The sequence below is a fragment of the Mus caroli genome, unplaced genomic scaffold, assembly GCF_978045245.1.
Source record: "Mus caroli unplaced genomic scaffold, Mus_caroli_1 scaffold_12, whole genome shotgun sequence".
In the NCBI taxonomy this organism is placed as follows: domain Eukaryota; kingdom Metazoa; phylum Chordata; class Mammalia; order Rodentia; family Muridae; genus Mus; species Mus caroli.
Window position 1 is genome coordinate 23,894,405 of NW_028227267.1, and position 25,120 is coordinate 23,919,524.

A 25,120-nucleotide genomic window follows, 5' to 3' on the forward strand; every position below is an offset into this window, starting at 1 on the left:
AAATATCTGTTTGAGTTCCTGTTTTTAGTTTTTGCATTTATTTATGGATTTATTTTTGGTGTATATATCCAGAGGTAAAATGGTTTGATTACACATGTAATTTTTTTGAGGAGCCCTGATACAAATTTCCATACACTCTGAGCCATTTTCCATCTCATCAGCAATGCATAGTATTAGCGTTTTGCCTAAGCTCTGCCCCACAGTTACCTGGCAACTGCCAGGTATGCCTGACTCACTATAAAAGGGTCTGTTCGCCCCCTCTGCTCTCTCTTGCTTTTGCCTTCTTTCTCCTACTCTGTCTTCTCACTCCTTCCCCCCTCTCTCCCCATTCCCTTCCTCCCCTCTCTCTCCACGTGCTCATGGCTGGCCTCTACTTCTCTCTCTCTCTCTGTCTCTCTCTCTCTGTCTCTCTCCCTCCCTCCCTCCCTCCCTCCCTCCCTCCCTTTCTCTGTCTCTACTATCCTCTCCCCTCCCCTCCCCATGCCCTGAATAAACTCTATTCTATACTATACCATCGTGTGGCTAGTCCCTGGGGGAGGGAGGGGGCAGGGATGCCTCAGCATGGGCCTGTGGAGACACCCCCTTCCCTCATACCTGATTACACTCCACCAAAACATATTCTGTCTCTGTATCTTTTTATAAACACAACACATAGGGTTCTAATTTCTCCATATCCCTTGGTCTATATCTTAATATATTTGAGTGTCTGCATCTGCCAAGATGCTCTTGTTACACATTTAAGATCAGCACATTTCTTTGGAATGCCAATTTCCTCTCCATAAGAAAACCAAACAAGGGGCTGGAGAGATGGCTCAGCGATTAAGAGCACTGACTGCTCTTCCAGAGGTCCTGAGTTCAATTCCCAGCAATCACATGGTGGCTCACAACCATCTGTAACAAGATCTGACGCCCTCTTCTGGTGTGTCTGAAGACAGCTACAGTGTACTTACATGTAATAAATCTTTAAAAAAAAAAAAAAAAAAAAAGAAAGCAAAAAAACCAAACAAAGTGGAACCATAAATAAATATTGAATTCTAGTTAGTGCTATTGCTAAAGATACACAAAAGCAAACATTTGCTAGAGCAGAGGGGGCAGACTGCTGTTTAGTAACTATTGACAGTAGCAGGGAAAGTTGAGCTTCTTCAACTGTGCAGAGGTAACTGGGCCTTTTAAGATGAGAATGAGGGCTGGGCATGGAGGCACACACCTATAATTCCATACTCAAGGCAGAGCCAGGCCGATCTCTAAAACCCTGGGTTACATGGTGACATGAGACCTCTTCTAAGACACTCCCGCGCACGCACACACACATGCGCACGCACACGCACACTCACACACGCAGCAACAAACAAGGAAGGGAAAATAGGAAAATAGAGAAATGAGAAATGGAACTCCTTAGAAAAATGAAAAATTATAAAGGTTTAGGAGCATGTTACTATTACATGGCTGTAAACTCAACACACAAGAATAGGATTGCAAGATGAGCTGTAGAGGAAGATCTTATCTCAACAACAGTGACATAATAATAACAATAATAATAACAGTTGGTCATTGTAAAAGCAATTACAATTTACTAGTTGGCAATTATAGAAGATGGGATTATATCTTCCCACACAAAATGGGAAACAGATGCCAAAATTTTTTGATGATTTACATTTCAAAGGAAGGGCTTTCTGTCCTGGAGGAAAACATTTCTGGCTTGTAGAAGACATATGTATATATATATCAACGGGACAGAGGGATAATCTGTAACTGTGTGCCTGTTTAAAAGTAAATTCTTCAGGCAAGGCAGATAGCTCTTTTCGCAGCCTTGTGCATTCAGACAGGCGTTAAAAGGGGGCCTTGGTACTCCGTGGAAGCAGCATGTGAAGTTCTGGCAAGCCTTTCAGGATGGTGGGTTTGCAATCATTCTGTGAGAGATCTTTGCCAGGCTCAGTAAAGCTGGCTGAAACTTTGAGGGATGAAGTGTACTGACGTCTTCACTGGACTTTGCAGTGCATCAAAACGGCAGGCCGAATACTGACACGCTACAAAACAAATTGGTGGAACCTAGAGTTGGCCACTCTTTCAACTGAATGTGAGCCAAGCACACAGCCGGTTAATATTTGTAGAACGAATGAACCATACGCGTAACTCGCTTAGAACCAGAAAAGCTTCAATGAGCAAATGCAGAAACAAAACGCAGGAAGTGCGGCTCGGGAGTCGCTCTGGCCTTCCAGGAGCGAAGCTCTATGGCAGGTCCTCAGGGGCTGCGGAACCGCTCTGGCCGCTTCCGTGACGGCTCGATGGTAGGTCCTCCCCCAAGCACGAGGAGGCGCTCTGGCTACCGCTAGGTCGACTCGATGGCGCGTCTTCCAACTCTGAGCATGCGCAGGACTACTCCGCCAGTATCGCTATGGTAGCGGCGTCCGGGTGGGCCGGGCCTCGAAGCTCCTGCCCGTGGTGGGCCGCGTTTATGGAGTACTTCACCTCCCGTCTGGCATGAGCGGGGCCTCCCGCTGCCTTACGCGCCGCTGCCACAGCTTCCCGACTGTAGGCCTCCTTCGGGAACATGCCCCAGGCCGCATACTGCTACATGCGGGTCGTGGGCAGGGGTAGTTACGGGGAGGTGACGCTCGTGAAGCATCGGCGAGACGGCAAGCAGGTCGGGGACTTGGGACCTGGCCAGGGGCGATGAGGGAAGGGATACGCCTAGGGCATCCCACTAGGCCCGGAGTGATGGGCAGGGACTCTTCTCAGATATGAGGTCGGCTTCTCAACTTCCCCTATAATAGGAGCCCGGATTTTGTCTATTCTTCGGTATTAATTAGTGTTTTTTATCTGCAAACCTCCTGTCACCTGAAATTTTCTTGAGAACAGGGGCCATGTGTTCCCAAAGCCTAGTTCAGGGCCACCGTGCAAGCCCTGTCTCTTGTGTAGCTTGTACTCCTTAAAAACTCAGCATCTTCTCGCCAGCACTTTCTCATGGACCCTATTTCAGTGAGTAGTTTGACCAGCCATGCAGTTTCCTAAGCTGGACTTGTAACAATTATCTTTAATGTCCCCGAAGCTGGTTCTATTCCTGTCACTAGGTCAAACCGGCATCTCCACCCTAGTAGAGGCCACCAGTCTTTCTGGCTAAATGCCCACTCCCCAACTAGTTCCTGCTGCCTGCTTTCTTTTCTCTAACCTGTCTCTTCTACTGCAGTCATCTTTCTTTCTTTCTTTCTTTTTGTTTGTTTGTTTGTTTGTTTGTTTCGAGACAGGGTTACTCTGTATAGTCCTGGCTGTCCTGGAACTCACTTTGTAGACCAGGCAGACCTCGAACTCAGAAATCCGCCTGCCTCTGCCTCCCCAAGTGCTGGGATTAAAGGCGTGCGCCACCACCGCCCGGCTTGCAGTCATCTTTCTTAAACTCAAATCTGATGTTACTCCTTTATGTAAATTACTTCATGCCATCACCCAGAGCCTAATGAACCAGTCCTTCAGTATTCTTTGCTATCAGGGTGGCCATAGAATGTTGTGCACAAACGGGCACAATTATGAAACTGATGAGCGATGTTTCATAGTTCTTAGTTCTACCAAGCCAGTGGCAGCAACAAGCTGACAGAGCTGCCACCCCTCAAGTATAGGACCCACTCTCCTGTTCTTCCTGTGTCATATGCTAGATTCTCTGCCTAGAACACAAGCTTTCACATAGGCTCATTGAGTAGGCACCCCAGGAACTATGGGACATTTGTGCTAAGAGTGAGAGTTTAGCTATAACAATAACCCTTCATTTTGAACAGTAGTTTGCACTTCAGGAAACATTTATATATGTGTTTGTTGAAGGAGTGGGTACATGGTCTTTGGGATGCTTAAGAGCAGTATAGTAGATTGTGAAGGGTTTTATTTTTAATGGGAAGGGCATCCTCTGTGGAGGGCCAATGATGCTTTAACTTTATTGGGTCATGAGTATCTAATGTGTCCCATACACCTATTCAGTTCACAGATACACATTTAAGCTTTATCTTAATGCTTGTTTATAGGGAGAATTTAAAGATTAAGGAGTGTCTCTTTAATTGGTCTAATAGTATGTTAGGTTCACTTTTTAGTCATTGGTAATTATTTTTTTGAGATTGCATATCACTATGTTGTCCATGTTGGTCTTCAAAGTTCTGGACATAAGTGACCCTTCTGCCTTAATCTTCAAAGTGGTTGGGATCGCAGAGTCAAAGAAGTCATAAAACGCAGAGGGAAGGGTGGATTGCTCGACTGTGACCTGGCGTGGGCTCAGGTCTGATGGATGTCAGTCATAGAGTACTTATCTCGCACATGCAAGGCCCTGGCCTTAATGCTAGCACTGAACAAAAGCGTAACAGTCCATGGCAAATATTTCCCCATTTTATGCTGTTTTGATTTGATTTTGTTTTTTTGAGAGAGGGTTTCTCTGTGTAGTCCTGGCTGTCCTGGAACTCACTCTGTAGACCAGGCTGGCCTTGACCTCAGAGATCCACCTGGCTCTGCCTCCTGAGTGCTGGGATTATAGACATGGACCACTGCACCCAGTCAGTCTCATGCTTTTTGATCATCCTCCTGCCTCCTCTTCGATATATTATACTGGTAATTTTATGCTTTTTGAAAACAAGTCACTAAGTTATCTGATAGACTCCAGAAGGTTGGTTTTTGAGGTTTGGGCGTTCGTGAGAACACTACTTCTGAACCGAGAGACTCTGTTTCCTTACATGTTGTAAAAGTATGCATTTTCGTTGGTAGTATGTCATCAAAAAGCTGAACCTCCGAAATGCCTCCAGCCGAGAGCGTCGAGCTGCTGAACAGGAAGCTCAGCTCCTGTCTCAGTTGAAGCACCCCAACATTGTCACCTACAAAGAGTCATGGGAGGGAGGAGACGGCCTGCTCTACATTGTCATGGGCTTCTGCGAAGGAGGTGATCTGTACCGGAAGCTCAAGGAGCAGAAAGGGCAGCTTCTGCCTGAGAGTCAGGTGGTGGAGTGGTTTGTCCAGATTGCCATGGCCTTGCAGGTACTGTCACATTCACAACTCCTGCAGGCTCCAGGGTGGAGGGAGGACAGCAGCTGTACTGCCCTGGGCCAGGGAAACCCCAGTAGGTTGGTGACCCATGGACTGTGAAGGATTTCACCAATACAGAGAAAGTGAGAAGTAGAATTTGCTAACTTTACTGAGAGAGAGCCATAGCCGGTGAGAGTGAAGAGAGACTGTCTGTACAGTCATACTCTTAGGGCTGGTTTTAACACTCGGGCGGCCAGGCAGTGTTTCAGTCTCATGATGCCCTGGTTGTTTAGGATTCACCTGTGTGGGGCTCATATTAGGATGCTTAGACATCTCATTTATCATTAAGTTTATGGTGCCAGTTATCTCTTCCTGGGACTGGTTATGTGCAAGGCAGGCATGGCTCAGAGTCAGATGTCCGAGGACCCGAGTTGGGGGTTTGTGCCCTGTCACATGTAACCCTTTCTATATAACATGGGTGCTGGGGATCCAAATCCCAGTCCTCATGCTTACGCAGCAAGCACTTTACTGACGGAGCCACTTCCTCGGCCCCTGAACCTGCTTTTAAAGAGTAGTGTTTTCTGGTGCTAGAGAGATGGCTTAGTGGTTAAGAGCTCCGAATGTTCTTCCAGAGGTCCTCAGTTCAATTCCCAGCAACCACATGGTGACTCACATTCATCTGTAATGGAGTCTGATGTGTCTGAAGACAGCCACAGTGTGCTCATATACATAAAATAAATGAATCTTTTAAAAAAAGAGGGGCTGGAGAGATGGCTCAGTGGTTAAGAACACCAACTGCTCTTCCGAAGGTCCTGAGTTCAAATCCCAGCAACCACATGGTGGCTCACAACCATCTGTAATGAGATCTGACACTGTAGCATCTGAAGATAGCTACAGTGTACTTAGATATAATAATAAATAAATTTTAAAAAGAAAAAAAAAGTGGTGTTTTCTACAGCAGTGTCGGGGTGCCCTAAAATGAGGGCTTGTTGAAGTTAACGCTTTTTTTTTTTTTTTTTTGGTTTTTCGAGACAGGGTTTCTCTGTATAGCCCTGGCTGTCCTGGAACTCACTCTGTAGACCAGGCTGGCCTCGAACTCAGAAATCCGCCTGTCTCTGCCTCCCAAGTGCTGAGATTAAAGGCGTTCGCCACCACGCCCGGCTTTGAAGTTAACTCTTTGTGGTCTTACTGAGAGGCACCAGAGCCTTGGCCTTTGCCCAGTATGCTTTGATGTAAAAGCAGCCTTGTTTGGAGGTTAGAATGGCTCAGTCCCAGGATAGTATCTGCATATTTTAGGAAGACATCTTTTCACATGCTTACATGGTGGGGAAAGTATTGAAAATCCTCTTAGAAGCTAGATGGATCCCTCTTGTAGCATTGGGATGTTGCTGGGTGAGTGATGTCTATGTTCAAGTAGACATGGATTTCATATAAATTACAGAAGATACCAACTCTTTGTGCATTTAGTATTTTGTAGAAAGTCAGTTTTAAGAGCCTTAAATTGACAAAGAACAAAGGAAGATGGTCTCCTTATTGGTTGGTCATCTGTGTCATGGTGAAAGATGTCTTGGCTAATTAATATTCTGATAGCCTGAGGCTCAGGTTGTCCTGCATGAAAATGCAGACCAGGTCAGTGTGTTGGTGAGACTGGTTTTGAAGTATAATTCAGGGACTGGGCTTACTTGGCCAGATCAATTGACCTTGCTTAAATTCTCATTTGTTCTTTTTGGAATAAGTGACACTGTCATATTTTGAAATGTTGTATAGAATTTCTCACATCAGAGAGGCACGCACAGCTGACTTTGGATACGTTGTCTTACCTTCAGTGTGAGTTTGTAAGGCTTTGTTTTGTTTTTTGGTTGGTTTTGTTTTGTTTTGTTTTAAACTTGGAGACAAGGATTCACTTTAGCCCAGATTGGCCTGGAACTCACCAGGTAGCTCAAGAAAATCTCAAACTCACAACAGTCCTCCTGTTAGTGGACCTTAATAGGCCTAAGCCACCATGCCTGGCTTATAAGCATATATTTTAACTAGATCCAGGTATTGTTAAAAATGATACAATATTCAAGGCTCCAGGAAATAATTTTAGAAGGTACCAAGCCAACTAATATGTGGAACTTAATTTTCTGTGTGGGCATACATGCTCACGTATGTATGCAGATGCACATATGTGTGTATATGTGCGGAAGACAGAGGTAAAGGTGTTGGTTGTCTTCCTCTGTTGCTCTACACCTTAGTTTTTCAATCTCTCTGATTGTAAACCTTATTTACTTGACAGCGAGCTCCCGGGAACCTCTAGTTGCCCGTCCTCAGTGCCAAGAATGAGCCAGAGTGTTGTAGATCTAAACTTAGGTTCTCACGCTTGTGCGACAAGCGCTTGCCAGCAGAGCCATCGCCCTAGCCCCTGGGACTTACTTTTCTTAGTTTGAAAGTTGAAAATTAGTTCTTTATTTGGAACTGATAGAACAATAGTGTTGTGGTTGGCAGATAACTAAGGCTCTTTAACTCACATAATTACTGATGATATAAAAACTAGAAGTAAATCAATTAGTATACTTACATATAATGAAAAACTTCTCTTCTCAGTATTTACATGAGAAACACATCCTTCATCGAGATCTGAAAACTCAGAATGTCTTCTTAACAAGAACAAATATCATCAAAGTGGGTGACCTAGGAATTGCCCGCGTCTTAGAGAATCACGGTGACATGGCGAGCACCCTCATTGGCACACCCTACTACATGAGCCCTGAGCTGTTCTCCAACAAACCCTACAACTATAAGGTAGGCTATACACAGCTGGAGCTGGCTCACCTTGCTCTGGGGGAATATCAAAGTTTCAGAGCCTAGGGTACCTAAATCAAAATCAGCTGGGAATCAGTTGGAATAAAACGTGTGCCTGGTTTTGAGAGGGGAAATGTAAATAAGATATTCAGTGTTTAACCATTCACTGTTTTTCCTTTATAGTCGGATGTTTGGGCTTTGGGATGCTGTGTATATGAAATGGCCACCCTGAAGCACGCTTTTAATGCAAAAGACATGAATTCTTTAGTTTATCGGATTATTGAAGGAAAGGTAAAAAAAAAAATTTTTTTAGAACTAATTGAACAGGTTTATATAATAGAGCTTTGTAAATATCTATTGTCAACATCATTGGGTTTTTTTGTTTGTTTGTTTTGTTTGTTTTTTCCCATGCTGGAGTCAAACCCAGGGCAAAATGCAGGGCCAGCGCTCTAGCTCCAAGCCGCATTCCCAGCCCTCACTAGTGATTTTGATTAATTGACTAATATTCACTGATACTGGCTGAAGAAAGAGCTAGGATATAGGATCTCTTTTGTGGGAAAGGTTGAAGTTGTTAAAATGTAAGGCTGGCTGGGTGCCCGAATAGCGCATAGTAGAGTGAGCTGTTTACAGTGAGTCCATGCTGTAGAATGTGCTGTTTGGATGCAGAAGGTATCGTATATGATGCAGATGCCAGAAATACTAACATCGTGTGATTTTCCTGACACTGGTTGCCCTTTGCAGTGTCTTAAAGATGACCCCAAGACTCACTGAAAAACATTTTTTAAAGTAAACAAGTAAAAATGTTCAGTTCCAGGGGCTGAAGAGATGGCTTATTTAAGAACGCTACTGGTCACCCACTCTGTCTGCTCTCAACCTTCTGTTCCTAGAGTCACCGATGCCCTCTTTCAGCCTCTGCTGAAGCTATGCTTGTGGTACATTTACATGCAAACAAAACTCCCATACACATAAAATAAGGTCTTTGAAATTTGTTTCCAATTATACTATTTAAAGAATTGAGTTTAAAAAAAAAATCCCTATTTTCATGTTCTTGATACCTACTCCAAGGCCTCTCTTCTCTTTTTTTGAAGCAGACATAACTCTGGTTGTATATGTACTTCTATGCAAGTACTTTTAAAAAATTAGTTTATTCACTTTACATCCTGATTGCAGCCCCCCCTCCTCTCCTCCCATTCCTATCCTCCTACCCCCCTTATCCCAATTCCCCCTGGAGAAGGAGAGCTGCCCCCCTGCCCCCAGATACCTGACCTGGCACAGCAAGTCTCATCAGGACTTAACCTCTTCAAGTGAAGCCAGACAAGGCAGCTTGGCTAGGAGAAGGGATCCAAAGGCAGGCTAGAGTCTTGAGTCAGAGACAGCCCCCAGCTCCCTTTGTTGGGGGATCCACAAGAAGACCAAATTGTACATCTGCTCCCTGTGTGTAAAGGGCCTAGGTCCAGCCCATGCATGCTCTTTGGTTGGTGCTCAGTCTCTGTGAGCCCCCATGGGCCCAGGTTAGTTGGCTCTGTTGGTCTGCTTGTGGTGTCTTTGACACTCTCCAGCTTTCTCAATCCTTCCGCCACTCTTCACATGACTCCCTGAGCTCTGCCCAATGTTTGACTGTGGGTCTCTGCGTCTGTTTCAGCCAGCTGTTGGGTGGAGCCTCTCAGATGACAGTTGTGTTAGGCTCCTGTCTGTAAGCAGAGCAGCGAGTTGTAAATAGTGTATATCTGAAGTATAAGCAGAACATGTCCTAGCTACTCTCTACTTTCAGGATATATAACTTTAAATTAGTGTTATAATTTTAAATATTATGATGTTTTGTTTGTTTGTTTTTTTCGAGACAGGGTTTCTCTGTGTAGCCCTGGGTGTCCTGGAACTCACTCTGTAGACCAGGCTGGCCTCGAACTCAGAAATCCACCTGCCTCTGCCTCCCAAGTGCTGGGATTGAAGGCATGAGCCACCACTGCCCGGCTGATGATTTTTAAATATAGGAAATATCTGCCAGTTTTTACTTTATCTCATAATGCCATTAATCATATTTACAATATTGTTATTCTTTGCAGTTGCCGCCAATGCCAAAAGTTTACAGCGCAGAGTTGGCCGAGCTGATAAGAACAATGCTGAGCAGAAGGCCTGAGGAGCGGCCCTCTGTGCGGAGCATCCTGAGGCAGCCCTACATAAAACACCACATCTCCTTGTTCTTGGAGGCCACCAAGGCGTAAGACACTTCCTTTCCAGATAGCTTAGCCAGGCAGATGGGGCAAAAGAGGGTGGCTCCTAAATTTACATGTTTTCATATGTAAACATTTATAGTGAGGTTTTGGGGTTGTTGTTGTTGTTGTTGTTATTTATTTATTTATTTTTAACAAAAATAAAACTGCATGACTAGAGTATGCATGGAGACAAAATTCTACCCTCTGGGTGTTTTTTGGCCTGGGCCTCAGAATTTAACTTGCATGGGAAAGTAATAAAATGTATTTAATAAAAGCTTTATGCTTCATAAGTAGAATACAGTTTTATAATTCAAAGACCCCAAAGCAGTGAAACCTAATGCAGCTGTGCTAGGCTAAGAAGAAAGGGAGTTGTGTGAAGGGACTCTGTGAAGAGAGTTAAGGGAAATTGGAATTGTTTTACCAAGGTCTAAAGATTTCTCTCCACATCAGCTTTCCATTTTTATTTTATTTTTATTTTTTATATTTTACTGTTTAGGGGGCTGTTGTTTGAGACAGGACTTCTAAGTGTAGCTCTGACTGGCCTCAAACTCAGAGTCTACTTGCCTCTGCCTCCTGAATGCTGGGATTAAAGTGTGCAGCACCACTGCCCGGCTACTACTACCACCACTACTGCTGCTGCTGCTGCCCTTCCTTCCTTCCTTCCTTCCTTCCTTCCTTCCTTCCTTCCTTCCTTCCTTCCTTCTTTCATCCTTCTTTCTTCCTCCCCCTTCTTTGTTTTTGTTTTTGTTTTTGTTAGTGTATGTGAATGCCTGTGGAGTCCAGAAAAAAAGCATTGAATCCCTTAGAACTGGAGTTACTAGGTGGTTATAAGCCATCTGGTGTAATTGCTAGGAACTGAACTTGAGTTCTGGAAAAGCTGAAGACACTCCTAACTGCTGAGCCATCTCTACAGTCCCCTGTACCTGCTATTTCTAAAGTGTTATTAGCTCTGAATAATCTTTATGCAAAAGTGCATTTTCTTTTCCCCAAGACAGGGTTTTCTCTGTATAGCCCTCGCTGTCCTTAGAACTCGCTTTGTTGACCAGAGTGGTGGAATTAAAGGCATGGGCAACCATGCAAGGCAAAGGTGGACTTTTTAGGGTAGCACATTCTGACACCTTTCACATACGTGTTAGTCAGATCTAGTGACACAGGCCTGTGATCCCAGCTACTCAGGATCACAAATACAAAACCGGCCCCTGTTAAAGAGCGAGACAGTTAGGACAACTACCAAGACCTTACCCCAAATTAAAAATGGGCTGGGCTTTTAGCTCAGTAGTGGAGTGCTTGCCTGTGTGTGCAAGACTCCCAATTTCAATCTCAGTATCATAGAAACAAAACATAGCAAAGGTTAAAATTTACATAATTGTTGAAATAAAAAACCTAGAGAACCATTTAAAGGGGCTGGTGTGATGACTTAGCAGGTAAAGACTTGCCACCCACCCTGAGAACCTGAGTTCAGTCCCCAGGAGCCACAGAGGAAATAGAGAACCAAGTCCTACAAGTTGTCCTCTGACTTGGTCGTGCGTGCACACAGATACAGGAGTAAATGTAGCTTCTAACCACTTACAGAGCTACTGTTCGTCATTCTCCATGTGAGAAAATGGTGCTCAAATTTCTGAGTGCTCCAAGGTTTTCTCTTCATTCATATAACCTTTCAGGAGAAAAGGAGTGCCTTTCTCTGAGCACAGGTGCTACTGTTAGCAAACTGGTGTTTCCCTGGCTAAGGCTTAGGGTCAGCTAAGCCTGTCAGTGCTTGTTAGGTTCCCTTCAGCCTGTAGGAGGAGAGGAGGCCATGTTAAAGATGCTCAGGGATGAGTGACAAGGTCTTGCTGTGTAGCCACGACACAGACTCTTGGTATCCTGCATCAGTGTCCCTCATGCTGAGATGAGACGTGGACCTCCATTCCAGTTCCGCTTTGTCATTTTGCTCACATTACTGCTGATTGGCCTTCTGCCTCACTGATCTCTGCACTCTCCTTTAATAAGTTCCAGAGAGTCAGCCCCGCTTAAAAATGGCACATTAAAAACAGTATAGGGGGCTGGTGAGATGGCTCAGTGGGTAAGAGCACCCGACTGCTCTTCCGAAGGTCCAGAGTTCAAATCCCAGCAACCACATGGTGGCTCACAACCATCCGTAACGAGATCTGGCGCCCTCTTCTGGAGTATCTGAGGACAGCTACAGTGTACTTACATATAATAAATAAATAAATCTTTAAAAAAAAAAAAAAACAGTATAGGTCTTATTGCTGTACATACTTACTCTCCAAGTCAGAGAACATAAACCAATTATTTTTACTCTTAAAGTTTGCAAAAATAATAGTTTTATTACTGTAAACATGTGAAACTTAAAAGAAGAAACTTAACCTGGTACTTCTATGTGTGAGCTACTTTCTCATAGAGATTCTATTCTGGAATTTTGTATTTATAGAAAAGTTATGGAGACAGTGCAGGGTTCCTCTATACCCCTCTTCTGGCTCCTCCTGTCATTAGCATCTTAGGTTATTATCATGGGCACTTGTTAAATTAAGAAGTCATTGGAGATGACTTAGCAAGTAAAGGTACTTGCCACTAAGCTGCTAACCTGAGTTCAATTCCTGGGACCCACGTGGTAGGTGTGAACCAGCTCTCACAAGTTAGCTTCTGATCACATGTGTGTATTTGTATGTGTTCTTGTACACACACACTAAACAAACAAACAAACATAATTTTAAAAATTGATGTAAAGGTAAGAAGCCAGTTCTGGGTGTGGTGATGTATGCCTTTAATCTCAGAAGTCAGGAAGCAGAGGTGAGCAGATCTCTGTGAGTTTCAGGTCAGCCTGGTCTACACAGGGAGTCCAGGACATCTTGACCTACACAGGGAGACCCTGTTTCAAAACAAAACCGGAATCTGAGAAACCAACACTGTTTCATTACTATTTAACCTCAGACTTTCATTGGCCTTGATAGATTTTCCATTTATGTTTCCACTTAATGTGCCAGGATTTACTCTAAGATACAATATCCCATTTAGTTCTCAAGACTTTTCAGCCTCCTTAACATCCTCTGGGTCTCTGACCCTGCCTGCCTGCCTGCCCTTCCTTTCTTTCTTCCTTCCTTCTTCTCTTCTCTCCTCTCCCTCCCCCTCCCCCTCCCCCTCCCCTCCCCCTCTTTCTTTCTTTCTTTCTTTCTTTCTTTCTTTCTTTCTTTCTTTCTTTCTTTCTTTCTTTCTTTCTTTCTTTCTTTCTTTCCATATATGCACAGGACATAGTTCAGACCCATGTAGACTCCCTGATTGTCACTTCAGTCTCAGTGAGCCCCTATGACACCTCCTTAGTTGATTCTGTGGGCCATGTTCTTGTGGTGTCTTCCATCCCTCTTGCTCCTACAATCCTTCCTCCTTGCTTTCTTCTTTCTTTCTAGAAAAAAAGATTTATTTATTATATGTAAGTACACTGTAGCTGTCTTCAGACACTCCAGAAGAGGGTATCTGACCTCATTATGGATGGTTGTGAGCCACCACCATGTGGTTGCTGGGATTTGAACACAGGACCTTCGGAAGAGCAGCCAGTGCTCTTAACTGCTTGGGCCATCTCTCCAGCCTGCTCTCTTGTTTCTTATGATCTTGATTATCTTAAAGACAGATGATTTAGAAAATGCCCCTAGGTGTGGACAAGCCTAGTCTCTGTAATGCTGCAGTTGAGTAAGGGAGGGTGTATTACAGACACACTTCACACATTCCTTCAAACCATCAGCCATTGCTGTGTTGATAATAGTACTTTCTTTTCTTTCCCATAAAGAAAAACTTCCAAAAATAATGTTAAAAACTGTGACTCCAGAGCCAAGCCTGTTGCTGCTGTAGTTTCCAGAAAGGAAGAATCAAATACTGATGTGATACACTACCAGCCACGCTCTTCTGAGGGCCCTGCTTTGCATGTCATGGTATGCTTCCTATGGAATACTCCAGGACCTGTATGAGAAACAGCTCATTCAAGTGAACGGTTTTATGTGCAAATGACTGTGCTTTTCTAGAGATCATTATGCAGTTGCTTCCAGTTTTAAAGGATGTGTGTACTGGTGACAGTCAGTCTCTCTCTCACTTTATCTACAGTAGGCTGCCAAACTGTTCTTGAAGGCAGTACAATAACTTTTTAGATTTTTTTAAAGATAAAATTTACATAACCACTATTTAAAAGTATTTTATTCATGTGTGTGTGTGTGTGTGTCTATGAGTATATTCCCATATGTGTGGGGGAGTATGTGTTTGTGGAGGCCAGAAGAGAGCATTGGGTCTTCAGAGCTGAATGAAGTAAAACCATGTTTTGGATGCCTGCTTGGTATGTGAGTGTTGGAATCCAGACTTTGGTTTTCATAATTTTTTTTTGAAAGATTTATTTATTTATTATATGTAAGTACACTGTAGCTGTCTTCAGACACTCCAGAAGAGGGAGTCAGATCTTGTTACGGATGGTTGTGAGCCACCATGTGGTTGCTGGGATTTGAACTCCTGACCTTTGGAAGAGCAGTCGGGTGCTTTTACCCACTGAGCCATCTCACCAGCCCGGTTTTCATAATTGATTGCACAGCAAGCGTTCTTAATGCTAGGCCATATCTGCAGCCCCACATAAGCCCACATAATATGGACAGTCGTGTGTGGTTAGCACACTCACACTATGCAGCTATCACTTTTTTTCTAGTTCCAAAGTGTTCCCATCAGCCCAAAGGAACCTTCACAAGAAGCCGTCTCTCCTCATAATGTGCTCCGCCTTCCACACACAAGCACCAATGTGTTTTCTGTCTCTATGGGTTTTTCTTTCTTGAGTATTTCTTATAAATGGAGTCATATAACATGTGGCCTTTTATGTCTGAGTTACTGTGTTTTTAAGATTTATCCATGCAGCATATACCAATGCCTCAATTCTTAGTTCTGACTCATGAACCACATTGGTTTATCCATTTGTCCATTGGTAAGACATTTGGCTTCTTCTCACTGTGGGTCTCGCTGGGAACATTTAGGAGCCAGTGCTTGAGCGTCGGTTTCCGTGTTTCCTAGCTGTCTGCTTGTGTGTACAAGCTAGGTCAAGTGAAGATGCTGTGTTTAACCCTGTGAGGCACTACAGTTTTCTGCAGCAATGATATCATTCTGCATCTTCAGTTCTATGTGTTCTCAAACAAGCATTATTTCCTGTATCATTGGTTTCATTTTTATTAGTAAATATAATCATATTAGTGAGGAGGTGGTGGCGCTCACCTTTGATCCCTTGGGGAGCAGAGGCAGGCAGCTGTCTCTGCCTGTGAGGCCAGCCTGTTTCTACAGAGTGAGTTCCAGGACAGCCAGGGCGGTCTGATTTGGTGGTGTGCTTTGGAGGCTGTCAGTCTTTACAGATAGATGTTTTCTCCATTGTTTGGTCTCTTGATAAACTCTTTTGATAAACAAAAATTTTAATTTTCATGTATTTTAACTTGTTCGGTTTTTGAAACAGAGTTTCTCTATGTAGCCCTGGCTGTCCCAGAACTTGCTCTGTAGACCTGGCTGGCCTCGAATTCAGAGATGGCCTGACTCTTCATCTCTACTAGGATTAAAGTAGAGTCCCTGAGTCCCTGTTCTCTTGAAGAGTTTCAGGGTGGTAACTCTTACATTTACGTAAGGCTTTGATCCAGTTGTAACTAACTTTTTAAAACTGTGATGTTTGTTAGGTGTGGCCTAATTTAATTTTTTTGTATATAAATGCAGTTTTCTCAGCACAGTTTTTTGAAAAGACTACAGTGGATATTGCTGGGTTTTTGTTTGGTTTTTGTTTTGGGGTTTTTTGTTTTTTTTTTTTTTTTTGGTTTTTCGAGATAGGGTTTTTCTGTGTAGCCCTGGCTGTCCTGGAACTCACTTTGTAGACCAGGCTGGCCTCGAACTCAGAAATCTGCCTGCTTCTGCCTCCTGAGTGCTGGGATTAAAGATGTGCGCCACCGTGCCCGGCTGTTTGTTTGTTTTTAATGTCTCTTCCAAAATGCCCATGAGGCATTAGACTTTGAAACAAGTCTTGGTGTGAAACTTGACCTTTAAGAGACAATTATTGGCTGCGCAGTTTTTAGAACTGGCCTGTCCTAAAAGCCAGCTTGACTATTTTGTGGATATTTTCCTTTCTCTGTAAAACCTTGGGACACTTCAATGAGTCTATAAGGGAATGGTCAACTTCTGCCCCTTACCTCAGGTTTCAACGCTTCCAGAATTGTGAGCTGACTGAGGTTTAACTGAAATGGTATAAATTACAGGGCTTCCTGAGCATGGTGGTGCATGTCTTTAATCCTAGCACTGGGGAGGCTTAGATTCAAAGCCAGCCTGGAGTACATACAGATTCCAGGACAGCCAAGGTTATATAGAGAAAGCCTGTCTCAATAAAACAAACAAACAAGCAAACAAAAAACCAAAACCAAAACACAGACCCTGGTATTCAGTTATAGTCAAGCAAATAGACAACACAAATGGTCATTATCCCCGCCAGTCATCGTTTGGTCATTATGGGAGGTGTGTTTTGACTTTCTATTCTGTTCCATTGGTCAGTATGTCTGTCTTAGTTTCAGTGACATGTTGCTTTAATGATTTTAGCTTTATAGTGAGTTTTGACGTTAGGAATATGGGTCCTCCTCAGACATTATTCTTCAAGATTGTTTTGTGATCTCAAGATTCCTTATTAATTCTAGGATAAGGTTTTCTGTCTCAGTGAAAAAGGTCATTGGATTTTGATAGATATTTACTGAATCTGAATATTACTTCCTGTTTTGTTAGAATATTAATAAATCTATGAACAGAAAGTATTTTTTCTCATTTCTTTATCTTTGCTTTCTTTCAGTAATATTTCTTGGACTTTGATATCCAAGTCTTATCTTGTAGGTATTTTATTATTTTGGGTGTAATTATAATCAGAACTTTCTTTTTTTAGTTAACTTTTCAGATTGTTCAGTATAGAGATGGGCAATTTCTTTTGTGTGTTGATTTTTGTGTGTTAAAAGTTAGATTCATAACCAGGCAGTGGTGGTGCACACCTTTAATTTCAGCACTTGGGAGGCAGAGGCAGGCGGATTTCTGAGTTCGAGGCCAGCCTGGTCTACAGAGTGAGTTCCAGGACAGCCAGGGCTATACAGAGAAACCCTGTCTCGAAAAACAAAACAAAAACTAAAACAAAATAAAACAAACAAAAAAGTTAGATTCATTACTTCCTCTGGTAGGAGCATGTATGTATAATCTTTAGGGCTTTTACATACAAAAATCATGTTGCCTACAGACAGATAATTTTATATATTCCTTTAATCCAGACACCCCATTTCTGTCTTCTGCCTAACTGGTCAGTCTGCAACATACAGTGTCATGTTGGATAAAGGTAACAAGAATGAGCAGCTCTGCTGTCCCTGATCTGTATCGAGAGTGAGCAGCTCCTCTTGTTCCTGATCTCAGATCATTTAAGAATGACTTCCTGTCGCGCTTCTCCACAGTTTACCTTGCTATCGCAGGATAGTTCCCTCTAGTCCTGCTTGGTTTTCCAAATCATGCAAGGGGACTGAATTTTGTCAAGCATTTTTCTATATCTCTTGAGGTGATCATGTGTTTTTTTTCTTCATTCCATTCATGTGGTGTACGGAATTTTATGGTGAACATTTATTTTAGACACTGGTCCCACTTGGTAACATTTTAAACTTCGCCCCCCCCTCAAGTCCCCATGCTAGGGTTTTAACCCACAACCCTTTGCATGCTAGATGGGGGCTCTATCACAGAGCTGCATGCCCAGACCTTCATTTCAACATTTCTTTGAGCTGGGCAGTGGTGGCGCACGCCTTTAACCCCAGTGAGGCAGAGGCAGGCGGATTTCCAAGTCTGAGGCCAGCCTGGTCTACAGAGTGAATTCCAGGACAGCCAGGGCTACACAGAGAAACCCTGTCTGGAGCGGCACCCCCCCCCCAATTTCTTTTCTTTGAGTTTGTTTGTGTGTGTGTGTGTGTGTGTGTGTGTGTGTGTGTGAGAGAGAGAGAGAGAGAGAGAGAAACAGAGAGAGAAACAGAGAGAGAAACAGAGAGAGAAACAGAGACAGAGACAGAGAGACAGAGACAGAGAGACAGAGACAGAACGAACAAACTTGTAGGAGTAGGTTCTTTCTTTCCACCATGTAGGTTCCAGGCCATCAAACTCAGGTCATCTCCTGATGAGGAGTTACACTGCCCATTTTTAACAACTGTGAGGCATTGTCCAGGGTCCTTGCTTATATCCACAAGTGTTGTAATACAGCCATCATCACCATCCTCACACACTCTGTTATCGTATGGAGCTGGGTGAGACCCCTTCCTCATCAAGCTGTAAGGGTAGCCTGGGACTCAGAAGCCCAGAGACCATACAGCTCTAAGGGAACAAGTAGCCCAGTAGAAGATCATCCTGAGAAACCAGAGCCAGGAACCACACAGCTCCGAGATGAAGCCTCCCACAGCAGAGGCATTGCAGCTCCCGGGGGGAGGGGATCCCCAGCTGAGCTGAGGGGCTCAGGAGCCTCAGCCCCACTCCTCCTTGGCTGCTTCTCGTCATTGCTTCTTTTCTTCTTGACTTCTTCCAATGAAAGAGTCATACCAGGCAGATAATGTCACTTAAGAGATTTACTGAAGGCTCTGGGGTGTAGAGGAATGAGTCTAGGCATGGCTGCCCTCTGCTCCTAGGAGCAGACAGCAAGGAATCAGACAAAGGACAGGGCTTGTGTGGGGCTTTATAGGGGGCAGAGCTTCTCAGGGCGGAGATTTCCAGAGTCAGGGGTGGTGGGATTTCAAGTCCTGAGTTTGGGAAGCTCAGGGATTGAAGCTTTTTCTTGTTTAAGGTTTGGTGTATTTTCCCTGCTCTGAGATTGGTAGCTTGTTTTCACAACTCCTTTCCCTGCATTGAGCTCATGGGTTAAGGTGGGAAATCTTTCCAGGCTACAGCTGTCTTTGACTAAGGCACCATCTCTGTGGGGCTTCAGAGAAGGCTGGAGAGGAGGTGCTGCCACTGTGGACAGCTCCTGCAGTAGTTTTTTGACCAAGGCTGAGGCTTTAAAGGTGTTACCAACATGGACTGCTCCTCATGATAGCAGGCTGAGGCAGGAAAGGTGATTCCCTGTAGCTTCAGGGAAGGCTGTAGGCTGAGGAGGTGGTGTAGTGCTGCATTTTGACAGGAGCTGCAATTTTTGATAGCTCCTGTGCGGGCATCTTACCAAGACTATAGGCTAGGGTAGGAAGGGGAGACTGGTTGCCACGCTGGCAGCTTTTGCTGTGTTCTGCTTAGAGACTACACCTATCCCGCAACTTCAGAGCCTAGAAACTTCTGTTTCATATATTTCTGAATTTTCCTCCTTTAGACATTATATACATAGAATATTTACTTGTTTGTTTGTTTATTTGATTTTTCTGTATGTAGCCCTGTGCTCTATACACCAGGTTGGCCTCAAACTCAGAGATCCCGCTTCTGTTGCCCAAGTGCTGGGACTAAAGAGTATGGTCTTATGATCTTATGTATATATTACATTTTATTCATTGATTTGCTATTGTTTCTACCTTTTTCTCCTTCCTTCCTTCCTTCCTTCCTTCCTTCCTTCCTTCCTTCCTCCCTTCCCTCCCTTCCTTCCTTCCTTTCCTTCCTTTCCTTCTTTCCTTTCCTTCCTTTCCTTCCTTTCCTTCTTTTTGTTTTTGAGACAGGGTCTCTATTATTTAGTTCTGGCTATCCTGGAACTATATATAGACCAGGTTGTCCTTGAACTCATAGAGATCTGCGTGTTTCTGCCTCCTGAGTCCTGGGATTAAAGGCATGTGCTACCACACTCTGCTCTCTTTCTTTTATAAATCAGGTCTTGCTATATAGCCCTGGATAGCTTGGAAGTCACAGTATACCCAGGCTGGCCTCAAATCATGACAGTCCTACTTCAGCAGCCCACTCAGGTGCTCGGATTACTGATGTGTGCCATGATGGGCTCCCTTTTTTGAATAATGATGTTAGACCTATTGGTCCACAGATACCTGCTTGAGTTCCTGCTTTTGTTTGTTTAAAATGTGTGCCAGAAAGTGGAATTGCTGAGCTTAATGGTAATTCTATGTTTATCTTTTTGTGGAAGATATTGTTCCATTTTGAGTTTATTTTTATATATGGTATGAGGTACCGTAATAACTTAAGAACATCTTTTCACCTAGGGTGAAGATAAATGTTTGTCCCAAGAGAAACCAGTGGACATTGGTCCCTTGAGATCACCGGCTAGTCTCGAAGGCCACACTGGCAAACAAGACATGAACAATACTGGGGAGTCATGTGCCACAATCAGTAGGATAAATATCGATATCTTACCTGCAGAAAGGAGGGACTCAGCGAACGCTGGTGTAGTTCAGGAGAGCCAACCACGACACGTGGATGCTGCTGATGAAGTAGACAGTCAATGCAGTATTTCTCAAGAGAAGGAGAGTCTACAGGGCAATACCAAGTCCAGTGATCAGCCTGAAAATCTCCTTCCCAGACGGTCCTCTGATGGCGGTGATGGGGAAGGGAGTGAACTGGTGAAGCCATTGTATCCCTCAAATAAAGACCAAAAGCCAGACCAGGTGAGTGGTACACAGAAGGAATGGTTTTCCAAGAGAACCGTAGGAAATCCGGTTGCAGAGGTGTAGGATGGCACTGGAGGAATGGCTTATTGGTTAAGAGTTCCTGTTGCTCTTGCAGAGGACCTGGGTTTGGTTCCCAGCACCATCCATAGCTCCAGTGCCGGGAGATCCTCCATGGCTACTAGGCATGCATGTGGCACACATACATACATGCAGACAGAATACTCTTACCTATAAAACAAAATCAATAAGTCTTAATTGTTTTAATTATTAAAAAAACCAAAGATGTCAGTATACCCTACCTATGTCAGGAAATTCAGCTATTTCTTGTGCTGCTGAAGTAGGACTGTCATGATTTGAGGCCAGCCTGGGTATACTGTGACTTCCAAGCTACCCAGGGCTATATAGCAAGACCTGATTTATAAAAGAAAGAGAGCAGAGTGTGGTAGCACATGCCTTTAATCCCAGGACCTTTAAAAGCAACAATAACAATGAACCAACCAAACCATGTACAGTGACAGTCACTCCCATTCATCCTCATTCTCACCCCATGGCAACGTTTATCCATGGGTTTGTCAAGTCTGAGCATTTCGTGTAAACAGAATCATATGGTGCATGGCCGTTTATGTCTGGTTAATGGTTTTGTTTTTAAAGTTTATCCATGGTGTTGCGTGTACCAGTATGCTTTTTATTGTCAACTTTGTTCCCCTCTATGTATCTATATATCATGTTTTGAATTTTTGTGTGTGTACCATGTGTGGTGTTAGGGATTGAACTCAGGGCTTTGCACATGCTAGGCTAGGCAGCTTCTCTACTGCGGAGTTAAATCTCTAACCCCGCTTTGAATATTTGTGTATATGATTCTTTTTAAAATTTTGTTTGTATGTTTTTATGTATGTGGTTGTTTTTCTGCATTTGTGTGCAATGCCCAAAAAGGCAAGAAGAGGATGATGGATCCTCTGGGATTGGAATTACAGACAATTGTGAGCCACCAGGTGGGTGCTAGGAATTGAACCCAGGTCCTGTGGAAAAGCAGATAGTGCTCTTTACCCCTGAGTCATTTCTCTAGCTCGTGTGTGTGTGTAAATAAGATTTTACAACTTCATTTATTTTGTATACATGTATATGTGTATGTGGCACATGTGTGTGTGCTATGGTATGCAAGTGGGGGTCAGAGGACAGCTGATGAGAGTTGGCTCTCTCACTGTGTGGGTTCTGGGAATTGAGCTCAGGTTGTCAGGCTTGGTGACAAGTGCCTTTACTCACTGAGTCATCTCACCAGAAGTAAGTGTCTCTGTGTGTGTGTGTGTGTGTGTGTGTGTGTGTGTGTGTGTGTGCACGTGCAGGTAGCACAGACACCATGGTATGGATATAGATTCCAAAGGGAAATTTTATAGTGTTGATTCTCTTTGCTCTTATGTGGGTTCAAGAGATTAAAATCAGGTCATCAAGCTTTCCTGGCAGAGCTTTTACTCACTGAGACATCTCACTGTATGTTTGTTTAATTAAATATTTTGAAACATTTCTTTTATGTGTAGGGGTATTTTGTTTGCATGTATGTTTGTGTATCACTTTTGTGCCTGTTCCCTGTGAAGGACAGAAGAGGGCATCAGATCCCCTAGAATGGAGTTGTACCTGGCTGTGTGCTGTCATGTAGATGCTGGGAGTTGAACCTGGGACCTCTGGAAGAGCAGCCAGTGCTCTCAACAACTGAGCCGTCTCATCTCTCTAGCAGCTTCACCATGATTAACTTTTTAAGAGACTGCAATGCTGTTTTCCAAAACTGCTGTAGTCATTGCTTCCTGGAAGTAATATATAAGGGTCCTACTTTCTCCAGAATTTTTGTCAGGACTTGTTATTGTCCTTTTTTAAAAAAATCTGTGATCAAACCCAGTGCTTCGTACATGTTAAGCAAGTACTCTAACACTGTTCTACATCCCCAGCCCTGTTGTCCAGCACTGCAGTTATAACTGTCAGCCTAAAGGGTCTGCCGTATAGTCTTAATGTGCTTTGTTTTTAGATTTTATTTTTATTATTTTTCATTATGTGTGTATGTGCATGGATATGTGCTCATGAGACCAGATGTCTCTCCTATGAGGCCAGAGACATCAGATCCCCAGAAACTGGGAGCTACAGGTTGTTGTGAGCTACCTGATGTGGATGCTGGGAACTGAATTCAGGGCTTCTGGAAGAACAGTACGTGTTGCTCACCACTGACCCATCTCTCTGACCCCTTACTGTGGTTTTGACTTGTTCCTTGTTTATTCATATACTGAGGGTCTTTTTATACATGCACTGATCATTTGTGTATTTCCTTGGAGAAATAGTATGTGCAGAATCATTGGAAATTTTTTGAATGTTTATTATATGTAAAAGTGTTTGTCTGCATATATATATATATATATATACTCTTAACCACTGCACCATCTCTCTAGCCCCTTGTTGCTAATTTTTTTAAATGATGTATTTATTCATATGAGGGCTCTATCTGCATGTATACCTGAAAGTTATTAGAGGGCATCAGATTTCATTACAGATGGTTGTGGGCCACTATGTGGATGCTGGGAATTGAACTCGAGACCTCTGGAAGAACAGCCAGTTCTTTTAACCATTGAGCACGTAACCATCTCTACAGCTCCAAAAGGAGATATCTATGATATCTATATCTACCTACCTACCTACCTACCTATCTACCTACCTACCTATCTATCTATCTATCTATCTATCTATCTATCTATCTACCTACCTACCTACCTACCTACCTACCTACCTACCTATCTACCTATCTATCTATCTATCTATCTATCTATCTATCTACCTACCTACCTACCTACCTACCTACCTACCTACCTACCTACCTATCTATCTATCTATCTACCTACCTACCTACCTACCTACCTACCTACCTACCTATCTACCTACCTACCTACCTACCTATCTACCTACCTACCTACCTACCTACCTATCTACCTACCTACCTATCTTTATATATATACTTTTGTTTTTTGAGACAGGGTTTCTCTGTGTAGCTCCACTGTCCTAGAACTTGCTCTGTAGACCATGCTGGCCTCAGATTCACAGAGATCTGCCTGCTTCTGCCTCCTGAGTGTTGGGATTAAAAGCATGTGCCACCACTGCCCGTTGTTGCCTATTTTTAATTGGTTTCTCTTTTGTATTATCAAATTGAAAGAGTTCTTTATTTTAGGTACCACATCCTATGCGATACGAGATTTGACAATATTGTCTCCCATTCTTTTGGTTGTTGTTTTTTCTCTTATTTAATTTTCCTTAGTTCTGACGTTTGTACCTAGGACAGTAGACGCGTTAGGCAAGTTCTCTACCGTGAGCTACACCCCAAACCTTAGTTTTGTATTTCTTTTGTTAAATTTATTTCTTTTTTTCCAAAGATTTATTTATTATTATGCATAAGTACACTGTAGCTGTCTTCAGACACACCAGAAGAGGGGGTTGTGAGCCACCATGTGGTTGCTGGGATTTGAACTCAGGACCTTCGGAAGAGCAGTCAGTGCTCTTACCCACTGAGCCATCTCGCCAGCCTGTTAAAATTATTTCTAAGCATGCTATTTATAATTGTTTTTGTTTGAGGCAAGAGAGTAAAAACCAGAACATTTGGTTAATAAATGTCATTTCCTGTAAACATAAGCATTCATTTGAGAGAATGCTTCCTTCTCACTTCTATTTTATAATTAAAATTATTTCCTCAATTTATGTGATATCTAGATGTTTCACCTTCATGGATGCCTGTGCACCAGGTGTGTGCCTAGTGTCCATGGAGGCCAGAAGAAGGCGTTGGATCTCCTGGAACTAGTGTTACAGATGCTGTGAGCTACCTTGTGGGTACTGGAAATTTAACCTAGGCCCTCTGGAAGAGCAGCTAGTGCTCTTAGATGCTGAACTATCTCTCTAGTTCTTTGTTTTGCAATTTCAAAAGCAGGTGTGGAGAGTTTGGCATTTGAAGTTCCAAAGGCTGTTGTGTTGCTCTGTGTAGTTTGTTTGCGTATGTTTCTTTCATTTTGTTGCTTTTAAGGATCAAGTTACTGGTATTATAGAAAAGCAGGACAGCATCCACCCAAGATCCCAGCCACACAGCTCTATGTCTGAACCTTCTTTGTCCCGGCAGCGAAGGCAGAAAAAAAGGGAACAGACTGCCCATAGTCGTACAAAGAGCCAGGTCAGCAATCTCTTTCCACTGAGTCATTGTGCTGTGTGGGAGACAGACTCTGAGAAGCTTGCCTTTTGTTTAGAATGGTTAGTAGTTGCCAGAAAGTACATAAGACATGCAAAGAGTGGATTGAGAAGCTGGGCCAGGGTAAGATGCGTAATAATGCTTTTAGCTGTCGGAGTGCTGGAAATACAGCAGGAGTGTGTGGGTTGTTTGTGAGTGAACAGGATGGGCTGTTGCTGCTTTTGTGTCTGTTGCTCAGCTTTGTTTTTCTTTTTATATATTTTCTTGACCATATATATTTTTTTCTATGCAGTGCTGGAAAGCGAACCCAGGGTCTTGTGTATGCTCTAGAAGCACTCCACCAGTGAGCTGCAGTC

General features: G+C 43.3%; 1 protein-coding gene across 2 annotated transcripts in view; it reads left to right on the forward strand.

The window, feature by feature from the left end:
• The first annotated feature begins 2,300 nt into the window (after positions 1-2,300).
• Nek4 (NIMA related kinase 4) overlaps positions 2,301-25,120 on the forward strand; it is a 37,774-nt gene continuing 14,954 nt past the window's right edge. The window contains exons 1-8 of one of the 2 annotated variants that reach the window (XM_021182149.3): positions 2,301-2,644; positions 4,735-5,001; positions 7,576-7,773; positions 7,957-8,064; positions 9,837-9,991; positions 13,768-13,909; positions 20,156-20,557; positions 24,606-24,749. In XM_021182149.3, the coding sequence (XP_021037808.1) occupies positions 2,552-2,644; positions 4,735-5,001; positions 7,576-7,773; positions 7,957-8,064; positions 9,837-9,991; positions 13,768-13,909; positions 20,156-20,557; positions 24,606-24,749 (1,509 nt within the window). In that variant the 5' untranslated portion in view covers positions 2,301-2,551. The remainder of the gene's footprint in view (positions 2,645-4,734; positions 5,002-7,575; positions 7,774-7,956; positions 8,065-9,836; positions 9,992-13,767; positions 13,910-20,155; positions 20,558-24,605; positions 24,750-25,120) is intronic. The other variant, XM_021182150.3, reaches the window with a different exon arrangement.